Source organism: Arvicanthis niloticus, chromosome 1, assembly GCF_011762505.2.
Source record: "Arvicanthis niloticus isolate mArvNil1 chromosome 1, mArvNil1.pat.X, whole genome shotgun sequence".
Classification (NCBI taxonomy): domain Eukaryota; kingdom Metazoa; phylum Chordata; class Mammalia; order Rodentia; family Muridae; genus Arvicanthis; species Arvicanthis niloticus.
This window is the reverse complement of record NC_047658.1, coordinates 90,478,874-90,506,810: the sequence shown is the minus strand read 5'-3', so window position 1 is coordinate 90,506,810 and position 27,937 is coordinate 90,478,874. Positions and strand designations below refer to the sequence as shown.

At 45.4% G+C, this 27,937-nt stretch overlaps 1 protein-coding gene across 6 annotated transcripts in view; it reads right to left on the bottom strand.

Moving 5' to 3' along the window:
* Nucleotides 1–13,214: 13,214 nt before the first annotated feature.
* The window catches only part of Tnrc6a (trinucleotide repeat containing adaptor 6A), a 129,563-nt gene continuing 114,840 nt past the window's right edge, over nucleotides 13,215–27,937 (bottom strand). For 3 of the 6 annotated variants that reach the window (XM_076942226.1, XM_076942208.1, XM_034496354.2), the window contains 14 exons: nucleotides 27,770–27,912; nucleotides 27,213–27,359; nucleotides 26,927–27,064; nucleotides 26,152–26,280; nucleotides 25,593–25,670; nucleotides 25,193–25,400; nucleotides 23,251–23,382; nucleotides 20,805–20,963; nucleotides 20,199–20,339; nucleotides 18,709–18,816; nucleotides 17,582–17,806; nucleotides 16,188–16,258; nucleotides 15,586–15,725; nucleotides 13,215–15,211 (listed from right to left, as the gene is read on the bottom strand). In XM_076942226.1, the coding sequence (XP_076798341.1) occupies nucleotides 14,836–15,211; nucleotides 15,586–15,725; nucleotides 16,188–16,258; nucleotides 17,582–17,806; nucleotides 18,709–18,816; nucleotides 20,199–20,339; nucleotides 20,805–20,963; nucleotides 23,251–23,382; nucleotides 25,193–25,400; nucleotides 25,593–25,670; nucleotides 26,152–26,280; nucleotides 26,927–27,064; nucleotides 27,213–27,359; nucleotides 27,770–27,912 (2,195 nt within the window). In that variant the 3' untranslated portion in view covers nucleotides 13,215–14,835. The remainder of the gene's footprint in view (nucleotides 15,212–15,585; nucleotides 15,726–16,187; nucleotides 16,259–17,581; nucleotides 17,807–18,708; nucleotides 18,817–20,198; nucleotides 20,340–20,804; nucleotides 20,964–23,250; nucleotides 23,383–25,192; nucleotides 25,401–25,592; nucleotides 25,671–26,151; nucleotides 26,281–26,926; nucleotides 27,065–27,212; nucleotides 27,360–27,769; nucleotides 27,913–27,937) is intronic. The other 3 variants (XM_076942215.1, XM_076942232.1, XM_076942234.1) reach the window with 3 other exon arrangements.

Here is a 27,937-nt window from a genome sequence, read left to right as displayed (position 1 = left end):
GGCTCAGTGGTTAAAAGTGTAAGACTCTTGGGGAGTCGTAGTTTACCCCCTAAGTGAACCATGCAGAGACGTAAATCAATGCAAAAAGCAAGAGGAATTTTAATGATCCAATGCATTAAGGCCGTTCTACACCAAAGGTGGAGTGGCGGCCCAGGCAGCCCATTTGGTCAGTTTTTATGCAGTTTAAGGGGTAGACTAGAGAAACAGTGACTAGGCACAATATGCTTGGCAGAACAGTGTGACTTTTAAACTGATTGGTCTTTGGGAAATGAGGTGGCAAGGACCTCCCTTGTCTGTAAGTGGCAAGGGTTGGTCGGTCCTGCAGAATGTGTCTACATGCCTTCCCCACCCGAAGATGGTTCCCTTCCATGTGGTCTGAGGAATGTTAGTCAACCTCTTCCTTCCTCCTCTGACTGAGGAATGTTAATTAGCCTCTTCCATGGGGGGAGACAAGTGTTCCAAAGTTGCTCTTCAAAAGCACTGGCTGCTCTTCCAGAGGTCCCGAGTTCAATTCCCAGCAACCACGTGGTGGCTCACAACCATCTGTAACGGGATCGGATGCCCTCTTCTGGTGTATCTGAAGAGAACAACAGTGTACTCATATACATAAATAAATCTTTAAAAAATCTTTTTTAAATCTTAGTGTTTCATCCAGCAAGTTCTTTGCTAGATGTAACCCTTCCGCCTTGGACGCCCAGCCTCTGGAACCATGAGGACATGAAGCTTCATGCTCTATACATTACCCAGGCTCTCAGATTCAGTTATAGCAATGGAAAACAAACTAAGATATCAGCAGACCAAAACTTGTGCCATCACAAGTCTGGGACTCTGGGTGTTTTTGCTGAAGGTCTGGCATGGGGGTGAGTCAGCATGGGGCCAGCTGCATGACCCATGTCCCTGGGGGTCTGTGGACAGTGTACAATTAAACCTTGGAGGTAGGAATGTCACCTGCTGTGAATCCATGCCTAAACCCAGCCATTAAGTCAGAGCCTGGGAATGCCATCCTCCTTTAGAGGCTAGACCTAGAGCTGGGGACCAGGCCTTCACCACACAAGCCACTTCACATTCACACTGGGAGAGTCTCATGTTACTGCAGCATGAGACTTGGCCCTAGCATGTCCATCCAAAGCTCACGGCCTATGGTGAGTACAGGGCACATTGTAAAATGAAGGTTCTGCTATCTTGCTCTAGAAAGACAGAGTGTCTCCATCCTCAGCCTAGGAAGGATGGACACAATATCCTGGGATGTCATTGTCCCTCCACTTTGCATCTGGCCCCTGTGATTCAGCTGGTGTGTGACCTGGATAAGTTGTTTCGCCTCCTCAAACTTGATGCACACCTCTAAGAGATGTGCATCTGTAAGAAAGAAAAGGCAACAAGAGAGTGCACAAGGAAGTGCAAGCCAATTATGGAGCTTTGCTCTGTGAGAAACAAAGATGCCTCTGTTTATTAAGTTACTTTCATGACCATTTTCAGGATTACTGGTGTTGCTGGTTCATAACTAGGCCTCACCCCTGGACTTCTCAGGTACATTCACTGACAGTTCAAAACACCTTGCCCCAGCCTACCACTGCATCCCATAGGAAGCTGCATTAAGGTCGAGAAGGCAGATATGGGACCTCAACCGTGCTTTGGGAAACATCACTTGCCTTTGTGGTGCCTGTTGACACCACAGCCGCACAGAGTCTGTGCCTTCTCTACCCTTGGCTGGAAGAAGCAGGTAGCTGCAAATGCTCGGAGATCGTACGTTATACCATGTCCCTTTACTTCTGGCTTTGTGTTTGGTTTGAGACACAGTCTCAATAAGCTGCCTGGGTAGAACTTGCAAATACTGCCTAAGTTGGCTTTGAATGTGTCATCCTCTTGGTTTTAGCCTTCTGGTGACAAGTGTCCATTACCGTACCAGGCCCAGTGCCCTCTGAATGCTACAGTGATCTCTATTATAATGGCCTTCAACTCATAACAAGCAGTGAGAAGTGTGTGCTCTCAGTGGCTCTCCCCTTGCCGACAGCAGAAGGTGGGACCAGCATGGCTTCCTTATTACCTCCCCAAGTTCTGCGCCGGCCTTTAGTCCTCTGTGACTGCAGCTTTCCCACGTTCTAACAAACTACTGCTTCCTAAAAATGCCAAGCAGCAGGTCGGTCACCAGCCTTTGGTTAACCCTGCCTGGACCACCTCAAGGAGGTGCCCCATCCCCTAAATCATTACTAGAGACCTTTGCTGTGTGATAACAACTTCCTTGCTGGGACGTGTCTCAAACAGCCCCCTGCTGTCTGCAGGAGGAACTGCACAGGGCCAAGCATGAGGTCACTTTCCCACAGGTTGAGAACACCTACTCTAGTTGAGTCCAGACACATTTAAAGTTTGAGAAGGGATGTTTCCAAATGTTCATGAAGGACGATCAGATCACATAGGCAGTGAGGAGATGACCCACTTTCTTGGGCTAATGTCTATGTCAGCCAGATCAGAGATGTGAGGACTCTGAGCTCTCCAGGGAGGAGATTTATAAAAGAATCATCAGTAATGTATCTGTGGTATAAATTTGGGATTTTAAATTTTAAATAGAATTACAGAGGAAAGCCAGCTGAGCCTGCCTTCTTCTAAAGGAAGTTGCTAACGTTTTGGGTTTTGTTTTGTTTCCCAGAAGTCTGTTTCTGTGCGCCCCCCTGTGGCTGCCTTCTCCACTTACATGCAAGGTGGGTCCCAGAGGTCCTTCAGTTATGGGGCCGGTGGGCGTACGGGTGAGCACAACTCACACCATGAGTCTCCCACATTCATGAGCACGCATGCACACAGACAGCAAGCAGTTAATACCCCCTTTTCAAGGTAAAACAATAAAAATAAAAAACAAGACCAGCAAGATGTCTCAGTAAAGGCTCCTGCCACCAAGCTTGGGGACCTGAATTTGATCCTTCACCCCTATGTAGAAGGAGAAGACTGATTTCCTCAAGCTGTCTCAACTCATACAGACACAATCAATCAATCAATTAGTAAATGTGAACAGAAAATAAAGATAGATAAATAAATTAAATAGGTTAATTAATTAACGGGCCAAATGAAGTAACAGGTGAATGGTGTTACGGAAGCTGAGAACCACACATGCAGAAAATACAAGACTGGAGGATTCATGTATCTACAAAATTATCACCTCAAAATGACAACCATTGTCCTTTCTAGTGTCCCGAGTGCTGTCACCCTCCCCCAGCCTCACCAGCAGACAACCAAGTTATGTCTGAAGTCTCTACAGCTGTGTCTGTCTGTGGCCCATCACGTGCTCTACACACCTTGGGACCTGCTTGCTTCACCTGGCATGCTGATTTTAGTGCTTGTTCCTGTTGCTTGGATCAACAGTTGGATACACAACTGCTCTTCTGTTAATGGACATTTGAATTGGCTTCTCTGTGGTCCCAGTACCGTGAGCCATAGTGGACAGCCTTATGCTGACACATCCTTTCTCTCGGTAATGACTTGGGAGGGAAGCAGCTGGAACCCGTGGTCAGTATGTGTTCGATTCAGAAATAGCCAAGCTATCTGCAAGTGGTTGTGGCACTGTCCATTGCCTAGAGAGGAATGAGTCGCACACAAGGGTTCCTTTGTCTGTTCTGAAGCCACACAGTTCTAGCTCCGTTGCTTCCCACCTCACCAGCCAGGTGGCTCTGCAACAGGCACTTTAAATTTCCCAAGGCCTTGGTTTGTGCAGCTACTGGGTGGCTTGCTATTCTGGGCTATTCTATCCTAAATCCTGCCACAGATTTGCTATGTGTCTAAGTTACTTTCCTATTGCTGTGATAAGACAGCATGACCAAAGCAACTTTTATAAAAGAGTTTATTTGGGCTTACAGTTCCTGAGGATTATAGTCTGTGACCATCATGGAGGAGAGCGAGCATGGCAGCAGGCAGGCAGGCATGGCACTGGAGCAGCAGCTAAAAACTAAAACTAACATCTGATCCCAACAGACAAAGCAGAGAGAGCTAACTAGGAATCGTGTGGGCTTTGGAAACTTCCCACTGCCTGCCCCAGTGACACACCTCCTCTAAAAGGCTACACCTCCTAATCCTTCCAAAGAGCTCCACCAACTGGGGACCAAGTATTCAAATGTATGAGCCTATGGGGATGTTCTTGTTTATGCCAACACACCAGGCCTATCATAAATCCCCTCCAGACAGCACATCTTCAAACCTTACTAACTGTAAGCTTCAGACAATGGATGTTCCTGTTCCTCGTCAGTATGCCTGCACACGCCACCTTGCCTTGCTTTTGATCCCAAATTCTCTGGGCCAGATGCAGAAAACTCAGGATTTCATGCCTTTAGATGAAACGGAAGAGAAATTTGAACAAACTCTCTGGCTTCAATTGCTCTCAGTTAACTTTAAAAACCGATAATTTGGGGCTAGGGATACAGTCAGTTGATCACGTGTTTGTCTTGTAAGCATGAAGCCCTCTGAATCAAAAGGAGGAAAAAGAGAGAGAGAGAGAGAGAGAGAGAGAGAGAGAGAGAGAGAGAGAGAGAGAGAGAGAGTGTGTGTATGTGTGTGTGTGTGCCTAACTTGTGCAGGCATGCATGTTGGGCCATGTTAAGGGTCCTCTTTTTTTTGTTTTTTGTTTTTTGTTTTTTTAAGACAGGGTTTCTCTGTGTAGTCCTGACTGTCCTGGAACTCACTCTGTAGACCAGGCTGGCCTCGAACTCAGAAATCCACCTGCCTCTGCCTCCCAAGTGCTGGGATTAAAGGCGTGCGCCACCATGCCCGGCTCTATTTTTTCTTTTTTATAATTTATTTTTCATTTTATATGCATTGATGTTTTGCCTGCATGTGTGTCTGTGTGAGAGTGGCAGACACCCTGGAACTGGAGTTACAGACAGATGTGAGCTGCCATCTGGGTGCTGGGAATTGAATCTGTCTCTTCTGGAAAATCAGCCAGTACAGTGCTCTTAACCGCTGAGCCATCTCTCCAGCCCTGAGGGTTTCTCATGAACCAGGAATTTGATATCTTCAGCCAGGCTGGTGGCCACTGAGTCCACTGAGTCTCCATGTCCTCTAACCCTGGGGTTATAGTTGCATGTGGCCATGCCTGGTTTTGTTTACACAGGTGCTGGGGGTTTGAACTCAGATTCTCATGCTTGCACTGCAAGCTCTGGTCCTCACGTTGCCATCTCCTTCTCCCCAGACAGAACTTTTTATAAGAAAAATAAAGGCTGTGAATAAGGTTGCCTTAGTTAGGGTTTTATTGTTGTGAACAGACACCATGACCAAGGCAACTCTTATAAGGACAACATGTAATTGGGGCTGGCTTACAAGTTCGGAGGTTCAGTCCATTACTATCAAGGTGGTAGCATGGAAGCATCCAGGCAGGCATGGTGCAGGAGGAGCTGAGAGTTCTATATCTTCATCTGAAAGCCATTAGGAGAAGACTGGCTCCCACATGGTTTGGAGGAGAAGGATCTCATTGCCCACTCCCACAGTGACACACTTCTTCCAACAAGGCCACACCTCCTAATAGTGCCACTCCCTGGGCCAAGCATATTCAAACCACCACAAAGGTTGAGTCATGGTTCAGTGAGAGAGGTATGGCTCAGCAAGAGAGAACGGCAAGTACAAGACCCTGAGCGCCATCCTCAGCACCTAAATAAATAACAATAAAACCTTTACATAGACTTCACCCTGTCAATTTTGAACTGCATGGGTTTAATACAAATTCATCAAAAAGTCTTTGGTGTTCAGAGCTTTAGCATAGTAGACAAGTGGTCTCATGACATATCTCCATCCGAGGAAGCAGAGACTTGGGACGTCAATGAGATGCCCAACACAAGGTCACACACACATCACAATGCTGTGCCTCCATTGCAGTTGTGGGTACTGGGATGTGGGGAGAAGGATACACCTACACTTCTCTTGGACAGCTGATACTTCACACAAAACACAGAAGTTCTATCCTTGACAGCCCCAGAGGGGAAGGCCCTGCAGTGCCAATGCAGAGGAAGGAATGGCTATGGCATGCTCTAGGAGGTCAGAGGAGTGCTATTAGGACATGAAAAAGAATGAGGTTCTGATCCACGGTGCAACCTGGAAGCACTTCGAAGCCATACAGGCAGACCAATAGCCTACACATTGGCCAACTCCAGTTATAGAAACATCCAGAATAGACAGGTGGAGTGAGTCATTCCTGACAGCACTCAGGAGGCAGAGGCAGGAAAATCAAGAATTATATTTATACATAGTAACACCATTGTCTGTTGGGGCTGGCTCAGCGCTGAGCACTTACTGAGCTGCATGCCCACCATCTCACCGGGCAGGGTTCTACTCCAGCCCAAGACCCAGCCAACCCAAGACGTTGCCTAGAGCGGGGAAGGGCTGTTTGTGGTGGAGATGGGGGAGATGTAGTAAACAGTGGCGAGCCAGGTATGAGCTTGCCAGTGGGGCCTGCTGGACTTTGAGCACACTTAGTGCCTTGGTTTTACAGTGCCGGCGATCTAAGAAGAACCTGGCACCACTGAGCACAACCAGCGCCTCTGACCCATGAGTGAATTATGGCATGGGGACTCTGTCAATGAAATGGTTAGGCTCTTTCTAATAAATAAACGTTCTTGGAGTAGGGCGCTAGGCTTTGTTGGTTTGCTTGTTTGTTTGTTTTTCGAGACAGGGTTTCTCTGCATACCCCTGGCTGTCCTGGAACTCACTCTGTAGACCAGGCTGGCCTCAAACTCACAGAGACCCATTGTCTCTGCCTCCCAAGTGCTGGAGTTAAAGGCCTGAGCCCACCACTGGCCAGCTAAGATTTTTTTTTCTAATACTTCAACCTTTTTGTAAGCTTGTATTAATTGATTGATTGACTTTTTTTTTGTTTTGTTTTGTTTTTTTTTGTTAAATCTATCTCTCTCACCAGGCAGTGGTGGCGCACGCCTTTAATCCCAGCACTTGGGAGGCAGAGGCAGGTGGATTTCTGAGTTCGAGGCCAGCCTGGTCTACAGAGTGTGTTCCAGGACAGCCAGGGCTACACAGAGAAACCCTGTCTTGAAAAAAACAAACAAAAAAATCTCTCTCTGTCTCTCTGTCTCTGTTTCTCTCTCTTTCTGTGTGTGTGTGTGTGTGTGTGTGTGTGTGTGTGTGTGTGTGTGTGACAGAGAGAGAGAGAGAGAGAGAGAGAGAGAGAGAGAGAGAGAGAGAGAGAGAGAGAGAAAGGAGGGGGGATGCCTTCACTTTGAGGAACCTGCTCGTGTGCTTATATGCTTAAAGAGGCTCCAGATGTAGATTGCCGGTGGACTATGGGCTGGCTGGAGATTCTGAAAAAGCTGATAGCTATTTCTTCACTGGCCATCTACTACCAAGTCCTCAGCGCTGTTGAACCTCCAGCTGATTTCATGTGACCCCACCCACATTATGGAGAACAATCTTCAGTTTAAATGTTCATCAGACCCAAGCATAGCCTCACAGAAACATCCAGAATAATAGTAATCATGTATTTGCAATGCCATAGTTCAACTGATCTGACACAAAAAATTAGCCTTGGAAGATTCGGTCTCATCGATGTCGAAACTCTTCTTCCTTGACAGGAAGCTTCCTGTTTCCACCTCCTCCCCGTGACTTCTGCCTTTCAGAACTCCCTTTTGGCCTTTCCCACCTGAGACCCTCTACTCATCTTGGGGTGTATTCTGAACAGTCTAGCTGCTTCTTTCAAGGGCACACATGCGCATTGGTGCAGTTCCTGGTCCCGCCTCATTCCCCACCTCCTTTTCCCATTGGCTTCCAACCTAGCTTCCTTATACAACTCCACCCTTGAGCGACATCGCTCAGCCTCCCAGCGGTTCCAGCCCAACCTCTCCCTGCTTGCCTGCCACCTCAGTCTACTTTCTGTTGCTGACACAAAATATCTGAAGCTGTATAACTTATGAAAAAAATTAGAAGGTTATTTATTTAGCTCACGGTTCTGGAGGCTGGGAATTCCAAGAACACGATGCTGGCTTGGATTTGGCATCTGGCAAGGTTCTTCTTGCTGTGTCATAACGCGGAGCCAGAGCAAGCCTTCTGGAGAGCGCTTGCATTTATCACACAGCCACATTCTATCCCCATTAACCCATTAGGCCATGGATGGGTTGATTTTTTTTCACCTTCCAAAGGCTCCAAGTACCATTATTGTATGAGAGTGAGCGTCAAGTTTCTAGCATGTGAGTTTAATGAATGGGAGGACAGAGGCAGGCGGCCCAGCACATGCTCATTGTTTCATACCCAGTGCATTAAGTGTAGTCTCTACCCAGAGCAACAGTGCATCCCTGTAAACCCCAGGACCCAAGAAGCTGAAGCCAGAGGATTGTGTGTTTGAAGTTAGCCTGAGCTACACAATAAGAACTTATCTCAAAAGTACAAAAAAGCCAAGCAGTGGTGTCACACGCCTTTAATCCCAGCACTTGGGAGGCAGAGACAGGCAGATTTCTGCGTATGAGGCCAGCCTGGTCTACAGAGTGAATTCCAGGACAGCCAGGACTACCCAGAGAAACCTTGTCTCGAAAAACCAAAAAAAAAAAAAAAAAAAAAAAAAAGTACAAAAAGGGGGTTGGAGGAGTCCCTGACCATATCCCTTCAGTCTCCTGTCTCCTCTCTCTGGGGTGTGGGGTCCTCTCTGGAATGTGTAGGTTACCTTGTGAGTAGTGAGCTTGCTGGCCGTAGCTCCTCCAAGTCTCTCACACAGGAAGCTGTGTTGGGGCCAGGAAAGTTGCCAGGCACCAGGAAACCTAAAGCCAAGTAGAGAAGAGAAGAAAGGGCAAGAAGCCCGGAGTGCATGAACAGGGACAAGCATTCAGAGGCCCGTTACAGAAGTGGGTCACACAGGAACTCCAGGTCACATCTGGTCATTTCTCGAAGGCTCGACAGCTGGAAGTTCCATTGAGTCATTCTCATTGCATTCGGAGCCTACAGATGGCATACTGGCCTTGGCAGGGTCGGAGACAGCAAGGCACTGAGGGTGCAGACAGCTGGTAAGTGCTGGACTGGTGTTGCTGTCAATACTGGGCTCTCTCATAGGCTGCCAGGTGCTGGGTGCATGCTAAGTTTAACAGCATTCACATTCTCTTTGTTGGTAGGGAACAGAACTCATGGTTCTCTCCATTAGTAGGGTCTACAGATGTGGCCACATTGTCCCAATGTTGATGGGGACAAATTTGTACTAGTTGAGAGGGGCACTGCACTTAGAAAAGTAGCACCTGCAGTGAGGTCAGGAAGCAACCAGCAAATGTCCTGAGGTAGGAGAGTTTGCTCAGATGTCAGGAGACAACCTTGCAGTCCTGGCTCCTGAGTTGAGGTGTGGAGACGGGCTCTCCCCAGTTGCTGAAGAAAGTCATTGTAGGGTTGTAATCACAGCAGTGACTGGATTGAGCAGAGGAGTAAAGGCCAGATTTCATTCTGACTGCGGGGTGGAGACTCTGTGGGCTGGTGAGCAAGGCTCTATCTGAAGCCAGGTTCTTAGTTCTGGTAATTTACTGTAGGAAAACTGTCTGTTTATGAAAATGCAAGGAGCTGAATGTTATGCAGAACAGAGATTCTGAGGCATTGAGGGTGTTGTGGGGCAAACGTGGTGGGATGCTGACCCGGCCCTGTAGAAACTCTTCAGAGGAGAACAGGTGGGCTGGATGCTATACAAGGGCCAGTGCTGGGCAGCGGCGCAAGTGGCCTGCTGAGACTTTCACCTTAGGTAGGTCCAATCAAAGCCTCCTTAACCAGGAAACAGAGGCAGCTTCCGAGGTCAGGAACTGGCAGGTGTAGGAGCTCTGCCCAGGTTGTCATCCCCCCCCCCCCCACACACACACTCATGGTTTCACCTAAGAGCTTATATCTGTTTTTCAAGATTCCTGGCTTTTTATGGGTGTGACTAGCTGCATGTATATATGAACACTGTGTGCTTGCCTGGTGCCCTTGGAGGCCAGAAGAGGGTGTAGGCTCCCCTGGGATTGTAGTTACAGATAGTAAGAGCTGCCATGTGAGGGAATTGAACTTGGGTTCTCTGAAAGAGCAGCCAGTGCTCTTAACTGCTGAGCCATTACTTCAGCCCTACTTAGGAGATTTCTAAAATTTGGTTCACCTCAAAATCAAGACTCAATTTAAGAAGATTTATTTGGGGGCTGAAGAGATAGCTCAGTGGTTGAGAGCACTGGCTGCTCTTCCAGAGGTTCTCAGCACCCACATGGCAGCTCACTACCACCTGTAACTCCAGTCCTATGAGACTTGACTCTCTCTCCTGGCTTCCTTGGGCACTGCTTGCATGTGGAACACATACATACATTCAGGCAAAACACATACACATACATTTAAAAGGAAAAAAATTAATTTTTTCCTAGTGCTTTGAGCATGCTAGACAAGTGATCTACTTCTCAACTGCATCTCTGCTGGGGTGGTATATGAGTGTGTGCATATGAGTGTGTGTATATGAATGTATGTATGAATGTGCATATGAGTAGGGGGTCTGTAGAACCAAGGCAGTTGTTGGTGTCTCCCTCTTTCACTACCTTACTTCTTTTATGTATTACTCTGTGTGTGTGTGTGTGTGTGTGTGTGTGTGTGTGTGTGTGTGTGTGTGTGCGACCTGAGTGGAGATTAGGAAACTACTCTGTGGCCCTGGTTACCTCCTTCCACCTTTATGTGACCTCCAAAGGCTGAACAACTCAGGCCATCAGTTTTTGAAGCAAGTTCCTCCACCCCCATGAGCCATTTTGCCAGCCCCTTCACCTTACTTCTTGAGATAACGACTCTCACTGAGCCTGAGCTCTCTAATTGTGCTAGACTGGTGACTAGACACGTCCCCAGGATCCGATCTGTGCCCCTCAGTGCTGGGATGGTTGGAGCACACCACCCGACTTACTTCTTAGGTGAGTATCGAGGAACTGAACTCCTGTCTTCATGCTTAAACAACAAGCGGTTTGGCCCCTAAGCCATCTCCTCATCCCCCAGTTTACATATTTTAACCGAAACTTTCTTTTTATGTCTAGATCCATACACATCCATAAGAAATAAAGAGAAACTCATGGATTCCCAAGTTTTCCTTGCTGGTCACAGCTATCACTGAACAACGTCGCAACTAGAAGTTGCGTCTAGAGAGTTCACTGCCTGCAGCCAGATGGTCACAGGTGGGTGTGTGGGTGTGCGTGTGCGCATGCCTACATGCCAGTTGTTGTGACCAAATCATTGGTGTACACTGCATTATTGACTAAAGCAGTCAAGACACCAAGCATCCTATTGCCAGCAGAATCTGTTACAGAGCCAACAATTTGGCTGCTCATAGCATGCCAGTAATGTGAGAAATAAGGGCTGGGCCTGGGACTACACCTTGCAGGAAGCACCAGATGAAAAGATAGAACCCAGGTGATGGTCCACACTTGCTGTATTAGTATATTAAGGCCCGGAAACCTTGGGCCCTATGAAATGACATGGCTCAGGGCACAGGCGATCCTCCTAGGCAGGCAAGACTAAGAGCCCTGTCCTGTCCTGTTCTAGTCAGCTTCCTTGTTCCCTTGCTCCCATCTGACCATTTCTGGAGCCCTTCCAAGTCCACCTCACTCTCAGATGTTTTTGCCCATGTGTAACTGCTGCAATGCTATCCGGGTATCTGCTCAGAGGCCTGCCCTTAAAAGGGACCTTTCTCTCTCCAGAATTTTTTTGTACAAGGGAATGATGAGCAGCGAGCACACCAATATCGTCCTCTGACATGGGTGTGCGCACTATGCATAGAAATCAAGAAAATAAAAGCTAGGGGCTGGAGAGATGGCTCAGAGGTTAAGAGCACTGCTCTTCCAGACGTCCTGAATTCAATTCCCAGCAACCACATGGTGGCTCACAACCACCTGTAATTGGATCTGATGCCGTCTTCTGGTATCTGAAGACAGCTACAGTGTACTCACATAAAATAAATCTTAAAACGAAAATAAAAGCTTAACAACTGTGTGGAGCTAGGTACCTCTAGAACACAGCTGGAGAAGTAGAGCCAGAAAGTGGCTCACATTCTTCTTCCTCTAACTGGGGATATTTGGAGGGGTGGGTTGAAGCACGCAGCTTTATGGAGCTGTTTCATGCGAACGCTATCCAGAGCACATTTTGGCCCAAACTCTAGTCATGTCCATGGCTTTTGTGTTTACTGGAGTTCTAACTCTAAGAAGCACCCTCTGATCTGGGATCAGTGAACACTGCTGAGCAGCCGTGTCTGAGGACAAGCCAGGTTCAGGAAGATCTGCCACGGAGGGGAGAGAGAGTGCAGGGCAGCTTGTGGCAGAGGTGAGAACCCGGCTGAAGTGGAAGCGGGAGCATACTCCACTAGGCCTGAGCCACTGCCTAAGTTTAGGCTGATTCCCAAAGGCCCCAAGCAGTTGGAGGTGTGTCAGACACAGGCCTGTGGGAAGGGACAGGTAAGAACGAGGTACTGATGATAACTGGGAGGGATATGGAGACTCAGTAGGGATAAGTAAGTAGCAGTTATTAATAAGGCAAATATCAAAGCCACTTAAAATATATTTTTTAAATCAAACACTTTATTTCCACATAACAAGCGCAAAAAACTCCCAAACACTTTTAACAATACAATTAACGAAGTCATGAAGTCAGTTACATACTACTCAAAGCCCCAAACGGTCACTCAGCTTAACGCTCCAAACATCTCCACACATGGTTTTTCAAAGCTACCTTTGGTTTTTGGAAAAACCAGTATGGACGTCAACACACACCGAATGCATTAAACATTTGCTTAGGTTACGGTGTCCGACATTAGCTTATACCTGGCAAGTGGAGCGTGGTTTGAAGTCATACAGGTTCTGTGCCCAGAGCTCCTGCAGTGAGGAGGGGCGAAGGGCACGGGGAAGAAAGGCCAGTCCAGGTGGTGGCATCCCCACTGTGTGAGGTATGAGAGGTTAACGCTAGGACGCTGTCAAGTCAGTAAGCTTCGTGTCCGAATGGTCCCGATGAGGCTTGAGATGGGCACAGATGGTGGGGAAGGTGAAGCCAGAGAAGAGCTTTGAGCAACAAGCTCCCACAGACGCTCAGGGGAGGAGGGAGCAAGCTACAGTTTCCACTGTTCTCACATTATCTCAGGGTGATTGTGGAGAAGTTCAGGTAAAACGTTCAAATATTTGCTTAGATTTTTAATCTGCTGCTCTATGAGAAGAACTCTCACATGCAGCAACTTTGTAACTTTTATTATAAAAGAGCCTACAAATAAATCCACAAAAAAGAGACAATTAATGTTGAGCAGCCAAAAAGTCATGGTTTATTATCTGAAGATTTCATAATTCAAACACAACCAAACTGTACATTTACAATCACATATCCTATCTGTAAACAGTTAAAAGCCACTGACCGCTTTTGCATCTTAGGACACAAACAGTTAGAATCAAGGCAATGAAATGATGGCATATTCTGTACTGTTAAAAGTTTACCCTTGTTTAGTCTCTCTTTGACTAAGCAAGCATTATAATACCATTTGTGGGCAAAACAACAGGGGCTAGGGAAGAAAGAAATTTTAAAATGGTGTAACTCGTTAGTTTGCAACAACATTTAAAATTTTTTATACAACAAACAACTCTGTAAGCCCAATGTCTTGGTTACAGTATGCATAGTTACTGATCTCGGCTTTAAGGTACAACAGTTAAACATGAACACAGTCACAAGAGAGCAGAGACATGAGAGCCACTGATGGGGTTACAAAAGTCACCTAGCGATTAGCAAACCATCATCACTCACTACTAAAGGACAGCATCTGAAAGCAGACGGCAACTCCAGCTCGAAGCGTATTTTTTTCTTTTTTCTTTTTTTTTTTTCTTTTTTTTGGCAGAGAAAATCTTGAACAGAGCAATACGTAGTATCAGTGCTAAAAGTTGGGGTTTCTTCTTTCCTATAAGAAACTACAAGATTTTTTGACCGGGGAACTGGTTTCCTGAGAACCATGCTCTTTGATTTAGGACAGGAATAGAAAACAGAAGAACATGGCCAAATGCTGCTCTTTTTCCCAGAGATAGAAAGCGTCTTTTAAATCACCCTCCTCTTTTTTTTTTTTTTTTGTCTTTTAATTTTTTTTTTAAATGATGGAAGAGTAAACATTTTTTTTCTCAAAAAACAAACAAAAAATCTGTAAACAAGAAGGTTCACCATGGGAACCTTCAAAACAACATGGAAAGCCTGTTCAAAGTGCAGGGCCCGTCCTGGGCAGCAGGCGGGCTGCAGGTCACAGCGGTGGCCACAGTTTCTCAAACTGTAGAGCGAAATTCTTTAGTTTTACAACATGAAAAAACTGGTGCAATACTTTCATTAAGAATCCTACGTCAGTATCTTAACTTGATCTTTTAAACTCCACGATACCACACTAAGGTAGGCAACATGAGGCATAGTAGAGAGCGCACGCCTTTAAGAACATCCTTGAGTAAACATTTACACTGGAACAGCTGCCCCCCCATATTGCCGATTAGACGGAGAGAACATCACTCAGTGCAAAGGTAAAAGCTCATACATCAGCCCAAAAACGGTTTTGCAAAAAAAATACAAATAAAAATAAAAGGTGGGGATGGGGGATGGAAATGAAGGAAAGAAGGAATCCGAAGGCTAAACATGATGAATACACAAGTGAGCTCATTCCACACGGTTAGCTGTATGGCGCTATTTGGGAGTGTAAATAGATAGATACCCTTTCACATTATAATATTGGCCTGCATGATTCAAGTATTCAAACTGATATGTTTTGGGGAAAACAAAGTGGAAAATGTGCAGAAAACAGCTGTTCCCACAGGTGGCCCTGGCTGCAGGCGGCGAGCCCAACTTAGTGCTCCTTTCCTTCTCTTCTTGAGGTCACAGTTTACGTCTATACCTATGCAATTACATGGACTCTCCACCCCCACCCAGGTGGTCAACAGAAAGAAAAGCATTAATGGGGGATGGGCTGCTAATTCCCCGGGGGTCGCTGCTGCTTGGGGGACCCCACAGGCTTGTGGAATAATGTGGGGTCCCCCAGAGGGAAGTGCCGTGAAGGTCTCCACAGTTAGTTCCCGACAGCCCAGCACCATTCCAGTGATTGAGATCAGTCCGGCTGGAGAATGAGTGGGAACAGTCGAGGGAGCCCAGCCGGCTCTGGCTGGACCCAAGAGACTGCCAGCCAGGAGAAGGGGTCAGAGACTGACTTTGTGCAAAGAAGCGACTGATCTCCTCTTCACTGGCAAACTCAGCGAGAATAGTAGTGTTCCCCAGCACACACCTAGAGGAGAGGACACAACATGAGGTCTTCTAGCTGCATGGCTTCACAAGTTCAACTAGCAGTGGGACCTGCTCTGAGAGAAAATCAAGGAGGTGCAGAAGGAGCCTGGCCTGTTCCATGCCCAGAGTGAGTGTCCCAGAAGGGGCCATGGGGTATCTAGACCAGGTCTGCCTCCCACAGGCAGTGAAAGGGCTTCTCCAGGATCTAAGGTCTTGTTTATTTCCTGAAGTAGCCTCCAACTCCTAGGCTCAAGTTATTCCTCTGCCTTAGTCTCTCCAGGTCCACACTAACCAGGTCCACACGGGGTCTTGGGTTGGGCTTTTACTCAACAGCTCCCCCAGACCCTCTCCATCAGGAGTCTTAGGGCAACTTACATGTGCAGAGACTTTTGTGCCTTCACTACCTCTTCTTTTGAACTGTAACGGACCAGAGCATTTCCATGTGGGAGGTTCAGATGGAATGTAATCAGTGGGCCATGCTGCATGCACAGGGTGCGCAGAGTTGAGCCGTCAATCTAGACAGAGCAGGCTGAGGTTAGGGGCTCCATTATAAGAGCCATTGGAAGGTACCTCTTTCTCATGCCGGGTTTCTTATGTGCAGTGGGCCTAGAGCTAGGCATGGCTTCATGTCTTTTCCTCACCCACTCCAGGACAGAACCTCAAGACACTGCTCCCTAGGAGTGGGAGAGTAGCCCAGAGGCTAAGAAAATGCTCAGATAGGAAAAAAGCCAAGGTTTCTGAGGGGCAACATAATCCCACAGAGACATACCTGCAAAGCCCAGCACCACTCAGTATTGGGTGAGACATAGGTTTTGTATTATTGTGTTGTCCTAAATATAACAGCATGAGAATCATTGGATCAGACTAGAGGCAGCTGAGTGTCACTTTCTGCCTAGCCTTGATGACCAATGACAGGCCTGTTTGGAACACTAAGCCTTCCCCAGCCTACTGTGTGCACTGATCAAGCCCCTCCTTACCTGAGGTGTGAGGTTCTTCAGAACAAGCCAATTGGTTATTCTCCCTGAGCTGCTCTCACCCCAGCTGGAGCCTGAACAAAGAAAAAGCAGTCAGTATTCTAGAGCTCTGCTTAAATGACTGTTTAAGACAAATACAGCCAATCAAATGACAGTTAATTTCAGTCATCAGGAATCTGGGCTTCTTTCTCTTTTGCCTACTTTCTCCTTGTGTAACCAAAGACCTGTGACATCAGCTTGCTCCGACTTGGACCAGGTGCTGACCCCTACCTTCAGGTGCCTCTGTTCCATGGCATCTTTTCATTTAGGGCAAAGTACTTCCAAAAGGTGCTCTTAAGGGCAGGCCTCAGGTACACCTCTCTGCATGTGTCCCTAAGACAAGAACCTTTAAAGGCCTGAAGTGTTTGGCATCTTTTGACTTTGTCTAGGTTACCGAGTGAGTTCCCCATTGAGCCTTTCCTGCATGACCTCAAGGCAATCCTTTTCCTTCTAGAAAGTAACATTTAAACACAATTAAGAACCACCTCCCCCCCAAGACTCCTTACAGGTATTTCACTGTATGTTACCACAGGCCTATGTCTGCTTGACCTTAAGGGTCAATAGGACCCACTTCCACTCTCAAATGTCTGCTTAAACAGTAAGCTTCATGGTCATTCTTGGGATAGGCCAAGCTATTACCCAAACAAGCCCAATCTCTATATACTTCTCTCCAGCTTAATTTCCTATGTAACAGTCTTGCTCTGCAAGCCAGCTACGAGTTAGAAAACAACAGACCTTTTAAGATGCATTTCCTTTGGGGCTGAGGGAGCGCACACCTTTAATCCCAGCACTTGGGAAGCAGCGGCAGGTGATCTCAGTAAGTTTCATGCCAGCCTGGTCTACAGTGAGTTCTAGGATCCACCAGCGCTACACAGAGAAACCCTTTCTCCAAAGCCAAAACCCAAACCAAACCAAACAAACAAACAACAAAAGAACAAAAACAGACAGACAACAAACAAACAAATAAACAAACAGCCAAGCATTCCCAAGGAGCTTTTGAGAAGAGATCACCCCACTAGCATTGCTTTGGGTAAGCATTCTTATTTATTTAGACAGGGTCTCATGGACAGATGACACCAACGTCCTCATATGGACTATTCCTATCCTCACTCGCCCTGTGCTAGGATTTTAGGCACGCACAACCACACAGGTTTGGCTAAACATTCTTAAGGAAATTAGTCAAGACTCCTAAAGATAAGTAAAAGGTAGTGATGACCTAGAATTCTGTTCAAACTCACTCTGCCTTTAGAGTGTGAGCCCGTAGCTGACAGTGTTGGTCCATGTTAAATTGGAGAGCTGGTACTAACCAGTATTCAACAAACAGCCCATAATCAAGCACGATGGCTACTGTGTCCTACCTGGGGTATATCTGGCGTCAGAATTTCCCCATCCTCCACCTACACGAAGGGGAGAATTATCCCACGTAGACAAGGGTGGCTTCTGACCAGTCAGCCCCGGAGGTGGGCGGGACGGAGCAGTGATGTTTTTAGGTGGCAAAGGGACTTTCCACAGCTCATGAGCCAGAGAGGTGTTTGTAACTGAACCAGGAGACCACGTCAATTTGGAATCACTATTTCTGGCTACTTAAAGGAGAAGAGGGAAAAAGAAAATAAAAAAAAAAAAGTGAAGAAGGTGGGATAATGTTAGAAAGAGAAAGTTCACACAATAATATTCACTGTCCCATGAAAAGTAAGTCGAATAAACAATAACTATCAAATCCAGTTAAAGGCCTACAGGAGAAAAACAAATAGCCCAAAGTTGACCATCCTCCCCCAGGCCCTGGGCCCTCATCGGTTGCTGTCTTTAGACTGTGCAAGCAGAGAATGCCCTCAGATCACAGCACAGACTAGAAGATGGTCCACTCAAGAGAGACACAGCCACAGATACGTTTTAAGCTCATCATTTACTCATAGGAGACGGGCTATAGCAGTTACTCCAAGTTAGAAAGGTGGCAAATGCTCACTGGGAGAAAGGCAACTATGTCAAACACAGTGCTAAAAGACAGGGGAGAGAAGGGGTGGGAAGCTCCTCAGTAACTCTTGAGCATTCAGACCTGAGTTATTACAAAGTGCATGGCCATCAGGCCAAGGCTCCTCTGAGTGTGGCTGCAGGAAGCCTAGCCACAGCAGTGTCCTTGAGCTGCAGCAGACACGCACACTGAAACCCCAGGGCTCTAGCCATCTAGCTCACTGCAGAGACACACCTCCAAATGTGCACTTCCCACATCTCATACAACTACCAGTCTGTGAAGGACTGAAAATAAAGAACAAATACAAATGGCATGCAGAAGGCTTTGGATTAAACGGTGCCTTATCACAGGGCTGAGGTGGCTTAGATGGCAGAGAGCTGTGTGGTAGATGTAGACTGGTCTTCAAAGGGGAGAGATGATGTTTGCAACACTTCAATAGGATCACAAACCCTCCCCAACAACCTGAGAAGCCAGCAGAGGAAAAGCCCCAGGGAGGCAGTTCCTGAGAGGGCCTACCTGAAGTGCTTTGTGCTGTACTGCTGAGGGGAACATTGTAGTTGGAGGCACGAATGGATGACCAGGCACTAGTTGAAGGCAGCGTGGTGTTCAAGGATGAGGATGACCCTGCAGAAGGGAGTCAATTAGCAGAGCTTCAGGCCCACGACAGCAGCTTCCTTCCTGCCGTCTCTGACCTGGCTTAGAACAGGTACTTCCTCCTTGATCCCCGAGTGTGCAGTGGCTAAATGAGCCAGCTCTCCTTCCAGCTTCCACTGGGCACTCAAGAGGCTGTTATGCTGCTCCTAGCTTGACTCTGAACCACAATGACTATGTACTGGCCGGGCAGGTCATCAAGGCAGCCTGTCAGGCAGTCCAAGAGCCAGGCCTTTCAGCCTTCTCCAAACTTGGGCTCTGTAGTTAACATATTCTCTTCCTTCGGTTCTGGCCCAGACCTGACCATCAGCTAGGCACCAGGACAGTCCCTTGTGCACTCCATCTACATACACTGACCTTTCCGCTAAAGACTTTTGGTTGGAGCTCTCTTTCTTTTAACATAAAATCTAATCTTTTGACTTTCAGAACATTCTTCCCACAAAGAAACAGTTTCTATAAACAACTAATTCTTCTATAACTCCCTTTAAGCCTGGCCTCGTGCCTCACTATCTTCTATTGAATTGACTTTCATGACCTCTGCACAGCTATTTGGTAGATTCTGCCATTTCAGAACGACAGGATTCTTCACGTAGCACTATGATATGACAAATACTTGCTGCCTTAGTAAACTATATATCAGTAAAGACTGTTAGCTCTTTTACGTGCTTTGTAAATTACTGAAAGGGATAGAAAGGAGAATATATTTTACACAAAAAATTCAATTATTTTAGTATTTCAGTAACTCTTTTCATTAATCTTTCTTCTAGGACAAAACAATGGACAGAATATTTACATATGCCTATAGTGAAAAACTGCCCCATGGTAGTCATAGGGTTATTTCACCTGATAACCCTTTAGAAAAGATATGTGTTTCATAGAACCTTGAGATTCCAGGCAGGCAGACTATTTAACCTGAGGAAAGTCCGTCAACATTCCAAGTATAAATGAACTATACAACTGGCAGTGGCTGACAGCGCTACTGGAGATAAACGTTTGCATTTCCTTAGTGTTTACTTCATCAAGCCACAAATCCAAATCATCTTTTTTTTTTTTTTTTGGTTTTTCGAGACAGGGTTTCTCTATGTAGCTCTGGCTGTCCTGGAACTCACTCTGTAGACCAGGCTGACCTCGAACTCAGAAATCCACCTGCCTCTGCCTCCTAAGTGCTGGGATTAAAGGTGTGCGCCACCACCACCCGGCCCAAGTCATCTTAAAAGTAGACAGTTAATGTGTTTTCTTGTCACAACTCTTGTAGGTGTAAGAGGCAGAATTCTGCCTAAAGACTCCTGAGCCATCCTGACTTGTTATCCCATGCTGCTGCACAATGATCTGACACCAACTCAAGCCCTACGTACCACTGTTCCTGTCCCTGAGGTGGTCAACTTCCCGCACAGTATTAATTGAAAGACTGTTTATGACACTGCCAGGAGTGACGTAAGGGTCAGTTTCAGGGTCAATGTTTGGATAACCTTTCCATGGTTCACCAGGGCGAAATTCTGCAAATACAAATTCAAAATTAGTGTACAGCTTTAAAATCCAACTTAAATATGCACACATTCATTTCTAAGTTCTGTGTGACAACACCCTAAAAGGCCAGGCTGGTAACACACCTATAATCCTAACTTGCTTGTTTATACAACTGAAATCATTTCTCTGAGCTTGTATCTTTTCAGCACTGCAGCAATTCAAACAGGCCAGAGATGCACCTCTGGTGACCCTCGGTGTCAGATGAGTCCTTTGACATCGTCAGAGAAGAACTACCAACTAGAGGCTTTCATGAGACTCCTCATACCAGCTGGTGGACTCATCCACCATCACTGTTTGGAGCAGTACACTGGAGCATGTAGTCAATGACCGGAGTTCAAGCTCACCTCTCCCCTGCATCACCTCAGCACTTCTGATCACAGAGCCAGGCTAAGCCACGGCTGAGACCAGACACGGAGAGGCTGTAAGCATCTTACCTGGTGGCCAGTTAACACTGCTAGAGCCGTTAGGCGATTTGGCACGTGGCCAGCCATCTCCTATTGAACCTGGAGGACTGGCTGGTGAAGTACTGCTATTCATAAAGTCATAGGGAACAAATGGAGACTCTTCCAGCCTAAAACCACTTGAAATAGCACCTACAAAGAACAATACGGTGGTGAGCAAGCTTTATCATCACAGTCACTTCTATAGCAAAGCTTCTCATTAGGAAAATGGATGCCCAACTGTCCAGTACATTATATGAAGATGCAAGAGAAAAGGAGCACTCTGCTCTCTGACAGACAGCAGGTAAGGATTTTGACACATCACATAAAGAGTGGGTGGAAAGAACTGCTGACTCCAGGATGCCTGTTGCTTCTTTTCTCTGTGCCTCTCTGCTTATAATTTCATTCTGATGAAGACAGACCCTTTGCCCAAGTGCCAGATCAATCTCTACTAATTGGTGTGTGCGTGCGTGCGTGCGTGCGTGCGTGCGTGTGTGTGTGTGTGTGTGTGTGTGTGTGTGTGTGTGTGTGTATTTTCACTCATGGAAGGCAGAGAGAGTGTCTGATTTCCTGGGGCTGTGAGTTGTCAAACACTGGTGCTGGAAGGTAAACTGAGGGCCTCTCTCAAGTGGAGAGCTGTCTCTCCAGTCCCACCTCTAAATGGCCTAATCGTTTGACTCCACATCTACTACTCTGTCTTCTGCCTCTGTTCTGGCTCAGAACAGATGTCATCAAGCTGTTCTCTTAGTAGGTCTTCCTACAGCTGAGTAGTTGATAAGTTTAAGACTTTAGGGTTGAGTCTCTTCATACAGCCTCTTGAGACTCAGCATACCCAGGCATTCCTATGGAACACTGTCTCAGACTTTTAACACAACTCAATGTGCTACATCTTAAGAGTACTTATTATACTGTATCATGAGTGTCCACATTTACCTCTGCTAACAAAAGAGCTTCTCTAGGGCAGGTTTCTGTGTGCAGAAACATCTACTGTTTACAAGTTCAACTATGGGCCCAGAAGAACTTGCTCATCTGTGCATTCTAGGAGTCTAGAATCATCCTATAAAGGCACAGGAAATCCATTAACTTTTGAAGACAAATAGGTAATAATCCCAGCTAAATATGATATTTCCAAAAGAAATTAAAGTAGCTGTTAAAAAGATAATTATCAAACCTATGACATGTGTGTGTGAGAGATGCCAGATATGTTAGTATAGACCTATAATTCCAGTACCAGGGAAGCCAAGGTAGGAAAACTGTGAGCTCAAAACCATCCTGGACTACATAGTAAAATCAAATAGAAAATTGCTGTATAATTTAATTCCACAATGAGCAAACCAAGTTAAATAATAGAACATAAGGACAATAAAATCACTTGGATACCCCCTAAATGAGCATAAAAAAGGGGATTAATGCTAGGTGTACACCAGGACAGCAGGTCTAGAAGGCTAGACCCTGTGTGTCCTGGGTGGATGGGGACCTCAGACTATTATTCTGGAAATGGATACAGAAATAAATCAAGTCCTAATGACATATCCCCATGGATCAGTGTATTTCCCAACCTTTCTGCAGTAGTTAGTGATTAACACAAGTCCCATGACTGGTCAATAATCCAAAAGTAAAATACACCAGAGTGTACAGCCAGTCCTCTAGGATGTCTATATTGCTGCTTCCTTCACCTCAAGGCTCAGAATACATGCAGAAGAAGGGACGGAAAGACTTTAAGAGCCAGGAAATGGTATTTTCTAGATATAACATGGCAGAGGCACATATGAACTTACAGAGATCGTGAGAGCATACACAAGACCAGTGTAAATTCAAGCTAGGCAAAATCTCAGCATCCAGGAAGGGAGAGGGACACAAAGTCTCACTCCCAGATGAGGAACCATTGGCATTGACTGTGGCTGGGAAGGGAAAGTTAGTTTGCTTCAATGGAATAACACTCAAGGACAGGTCACAGGGCCAGGAGACAACAAAAACTGGCCTCCATAGTTGTTGCTGGTAGTTTAAAAACAAAACAAAACACTACCCACAAACACACACATACACACGTTATATGACAATATATATTGTCAAAGAATAGATAAATACATTTAAAGAGAGAAAATGAGATATTTTAAAAAATTTAATACATCCCCAGATTGCTCCTATGTCTCTGTAACACATTATAATTGATGTCAATTTGTTTTCTACTTGGAAGTTTCTGGAAAAGCAGTTAACTCCTGAGCCATCTCTTCAGCTCTTTGTTTTTGAAATTACAGTGTATGTGGAGTATGTGTGAAGGTCAGAGACAAGTTGGGGAGATGGCTCTGTCTTCATATCATGTGAGTCTTAAACACTCAACTCTGGTTGTCCAGCTTGGTGGCAGACCACCTGTTAAGCAGTCTTCCTCCACACCCACCCACCATTTGTTTCCAGACAAGTCTAATACTATAACTGATACCATGTTTGCTGGAGTTTTGATCCAACGACGTGTTCACAGACATGCTGTCCACTGTTGTCCACTTCCTTAGTCGAGACTGTGGCTCTTTAATACTGTTCATATCCATATTTACATTCAAGTTTGAGTTCAAGCCTTGAAAACACAATTTAAATCTTACAGAACAGTGTATTGTCCTTCCACTACCAAACACCTTGTTCCTACTACTCTTAACTGTGCAAATGTGCAGTGACGTCACAAGTGCCTGGACCGTAGCTGCTCTAGTGCTCCACGGTACTCTGTTTTCAAACCATAAGGGATAATGCTGTCATAGGTGGAAACTATTCCTCCATACAACTTAGATTATTAAAAAAACTTCCCAAAATAGTAGCAAAAAAGTTTTAAGGAGACTGTGTAAAGTTTGTTGTTGCACCCTGAGACATTTTCCCAGAATGCCATGTATAATATATGATCATTCTCAATTGTCATTCCTTGATTGCAAACTGATGAAATTTCCAGATGGCTCACTAGCCAAAGGATGCTATTTAAAAGTACAGCTCCTGCCAGGCAGTGGTGGCACACGCCTTTAATCCCAGCACTTGGGAGGCAGAGGCAGGCGGATTTCTGAGTTCGAGGCCAGCCTGGTCTACAGAGTGAGCTCCAGGACAGCCAGGACTACACAGAGAAACACTGTCTCAAAAAAACAAAAACAAAAAGCAAAAAACAAAAACCAAACAAACAAAAAGTACAGCTCCTAGCTCCAACAGTAACATCTGAGAAAAAAAAAAAGACTCCAGTATCTAAAGGCACAATTTATTAGAAATTCAGTGGTTTCAAATTCTGATATTACATCTGAAGTATGAATTCTCCAAAGTCATTCCAAGTTCCATTTTTGCAGAAAGCAATCAAATTTGTGCTCTTAGACCTATGAATTAGACCAAGAATTTGCAAATATACTGCATAAAGGTTCAAAAGGTATCCTGGAGAATGTATGGGCTATACAGCCTTCCCTCTATCACTATGCAAAAGTACCCACAGATAATGTTAAAACAAACCAACAAACACAGCTCTGTTCCAATAAAACTTTCTTTGTGAAGTTAAGACAGTGGGCCAAGGTTTGTTTACAGGCTATAGAGCGATGTCTGTGTGAATGAAGCAGAAGAGACAGGCTGTCAGGAGAAGCAGCTCATCAGTGGCTTCTGTACTGTCTGGCACAGTTCTAACTGACATGGAAACTTCTTCTGCTAACCACCCCAAGACCTTATGTCCTAGCTGAGAGTCTATTATGTAATACCAAAAGAATCAAATAAGAAGCCTCCCAATCAAAGAATCACCAGCAGAAGCACATACCCCAAGCACTGTTTACAGCCCAAAATATGATAGGAGAACGAATGGTCTTTAACAGAACTGGGGTAGTAACCAACTACTCATGAGGAACAACTCATTTATAGGAAACTGTTGTTCAGGTGGGTGAGATAAAAGACAAAAGGAGGTGTGGTTAACCAAGAATCAAAACATAATCAGGAACCTGGGAAAGAGAAAACACACAATCCTTAAATCTCCTCAAAGAATAAAAAAACCTGGTTCTACAGTGAGGAAAATGACAATTTCTCTTCACACTTGTTCTCCTAAGACAAGTGACAACATATGGGACTATTCCCAGTATATTCTAGAGCAGTGCCTGCACACCACGTCTCTTCCTCACAGTGTTGTCATGAGTTTTCCTGCCCTTGCACACTCTACAGTCTGAGTCTGAAAATGAGTGTATCCTTTAGTCTGATCCTTCCAGTAGGTAGAACAGTCTGAAATACTGTGATAGCACCCCTGAAACATGAAGATGAGCTTCATCTAGAAGAAAGTACATTCCTCTCCAGTAAGTAGCGTCTAAGCCCGGCGCTGTGCTGGAGGACAGCTGCAAAGGCAGTGGAGGCACTGTATAGTGTACAGTGGCCAAGCAGGAACTCACCTATAGGAAAGTTGCTGAAAGCATTTACTGGCGATGGCCCTTTCTGCAGCTCGGGTGTAGTGTGGGGCATGACATTGTCAAGGAAGGACTTCATGGCTGGTTGATGGAGCGGCTGCTGAGAAGGCGGAGTCTGCTGCTTCACCAGCAGGCTTGGATCAAGTTGACGAGACTGTTGCATCATCTGCTGCTGCACACTAAGAGGTCGACCCTTCAAACAACAAAACGATGCAGGAAAATTGTAGGGGATATGTTTACAGGGACAAACTCTTCACTTCTGAACTCACCTCCTTCTCAGGAAGAAGGTCACCAATTAAAGTTCTATAGTTACAATGACTAAAAAGCACACTTGGTTATATTTTAATAAAATTCTTTCATAGACAAGTGGAGAGAACTGATCTACCTGCTGGTCTTGCTGCTGTCGGTTAGCAGAAGGCACGCTTCTCTGACTCTGTGCCCTCTGCTGCTGCGCTAACAATCGCTGAAAGAAGACAGAAAAAGGTTGTCATTGTTCAGCTGTTACTAGTTAGAACGTTTAAGGATGACTATGGTCAATGGACCTTGTAGAACTATGCTACATACCCATATCCCACCTCACATAGTAACATCTTTCCATGGAATATCTCTACTAGGTTCCAGAAATGGGGGAAATCGCCCCCCCCCAAAACCAAAAACCACCACCACCACCACAATACTTGTGCAGTATTGTGACTCTGTATATGTTAAACTCTACCAATAAAGCACCCCCTCACCCCAGCTCACACTTGTAACAGGATTGTTTTTCCTATTCATTCTTCCTTTCCTGTATCTCCCCTGAAGACATCTTGCGCTTCATGTAGGTTCATGGTTCATCTTTTCTGACATGCTGTCAGCTCTATGCACGCTATCATTGTGCTGCCTCTGTTTACTGCAGTGCCTAATACAGAACCCCACTGCATACCAAGGAGACAGTAAGTACATACCTGTAATTGGGAGATTTGAGAAAGCTGGTTTAGTTGGGATAGCTGGTTCAGCATGGCTACCTGTTGAGGGCCAAAGAGCGGATTCAGGCCACCGTTGTTTGGTGCATACTTCAGCAATGAAACTGGAACCTTAGGATCACAACGGTAAGTTAATAATGTTGCTGTAATACCCAGACTAGCTAAATATACTGTGCAACTTAATTATCAACAGGGCAGCTCAAGTAGTGGCTGTTTCATGAGGAGTTAGTCATTCAAAGTGTGTTCTCACACATACTCTTTCTCACAGTAACTACAAATAACAAGGATAAAGCCTAACCTATTTGACGTCACTATTGCTCTCCCGACAGTGTTTTACAATGAAAATGGTACAGTTCAAAATAACCATTAATTTTATTTTTCGCTCACACTTTTGCAATAACAGCTCATTGGCTCTTTCAGCACCCCGAAGATGTCAAAAATTATTATAATGCCCAGTGGTTATCTCAAACATAAAATTTTAAATTTAACTTATTTTTATGTGAATGGATGTTTTGCTTCCATGTTATGTCAGTGACACATGCATTCCTGATGCCCAGAGAGACCAGGAGAGGGCATCAGATTCCTCAGGAATAGAGTCACAAATAGCTGGGGGCTGCCACGAGAATGAGAATCAAATTGGATCCTCTGAAAGAACAGCCAGGGCTCTAAATGCCGAGCCACCGCTCCAGCCCCTAAACATAAACGTATTCAAAGTTCTTCCCAGGAAAGTGGAGGAGAAGACCAGAAGCTTGTTCACCTGAGGGGAGAGTAATGGAGGAGGCACTTGAGCACGAAGATTAGGCTGAGATGAACTGAGAGGTTGTGCTGGAGGCTGCTGCATGCCCCGGGGTTGTGCTGCTGTGTTTCCAACACCAAACATACTGGGATTGCCATTCTAGAAAACAAACAACAAAGTAACAAAGTGATTCTTCAGGGAAAGACACTCCTTACCATATGACACTGTTTTAAACTACATACAAGAGAGACATTACTACTAAGACAGATCATTCAAGAGAAAGCCTATAATGCACATCTGGACTTACCTGTCTAACAGAATTCAAGTTTTGCGTACCCAGCCCTGCTATGGAGCCAAGGGCCTGGTTAGGTAGTGCACTATTTGAAGGGGGAAGCTTCATGCTTTGACTGGACATAAACTGCATGTTTTGGGATTCATCTGCTACAATGCCATCCTGATTGGACAGACAGAAAGATGTGTAACACCAGCCAAGCAAACAAGTAGAAGGGAGAAATCATTGCAGGAACAGAAGAGAGGCCACATGACATTCCAGCACCAACAGGAAACAGGTAGAAAACAGAAGAGATCAGATTAGTGTTAATTCTAGAGCACATAAAAAGAGTCAAACACATATTTCATGGGATTAAGAAGAAAATATAAACACAAGGTCTATGCTAAACTGAGATATAAATAAAACAATAAACTAAAACTCCATTAATAGGAAAGTCACTTGATTATGCTTTTTATATTATATATATTTTCCCTAAATATTATACTACTAAGGGCATGGTTGATTATTCTCAGATTTAAAAAAAAAAAAAAAAAAAAAAAAAAAAGGAAGGAAAAAAGAAGGAAAGATGGTACCTTATCAAAGTAAGGATTGCGCTCCATGGAAGACTCTTTGGAAATCTGAGGCCGAGACCCAGGGCCTTTCCCGACCGTTCGATTGTAATCACCAATATTCAGGCTATGTTTATCAATCTCCATCCTCTTGTCTTGTAACATTCCTAATAAATGCAAAAGATTATCACC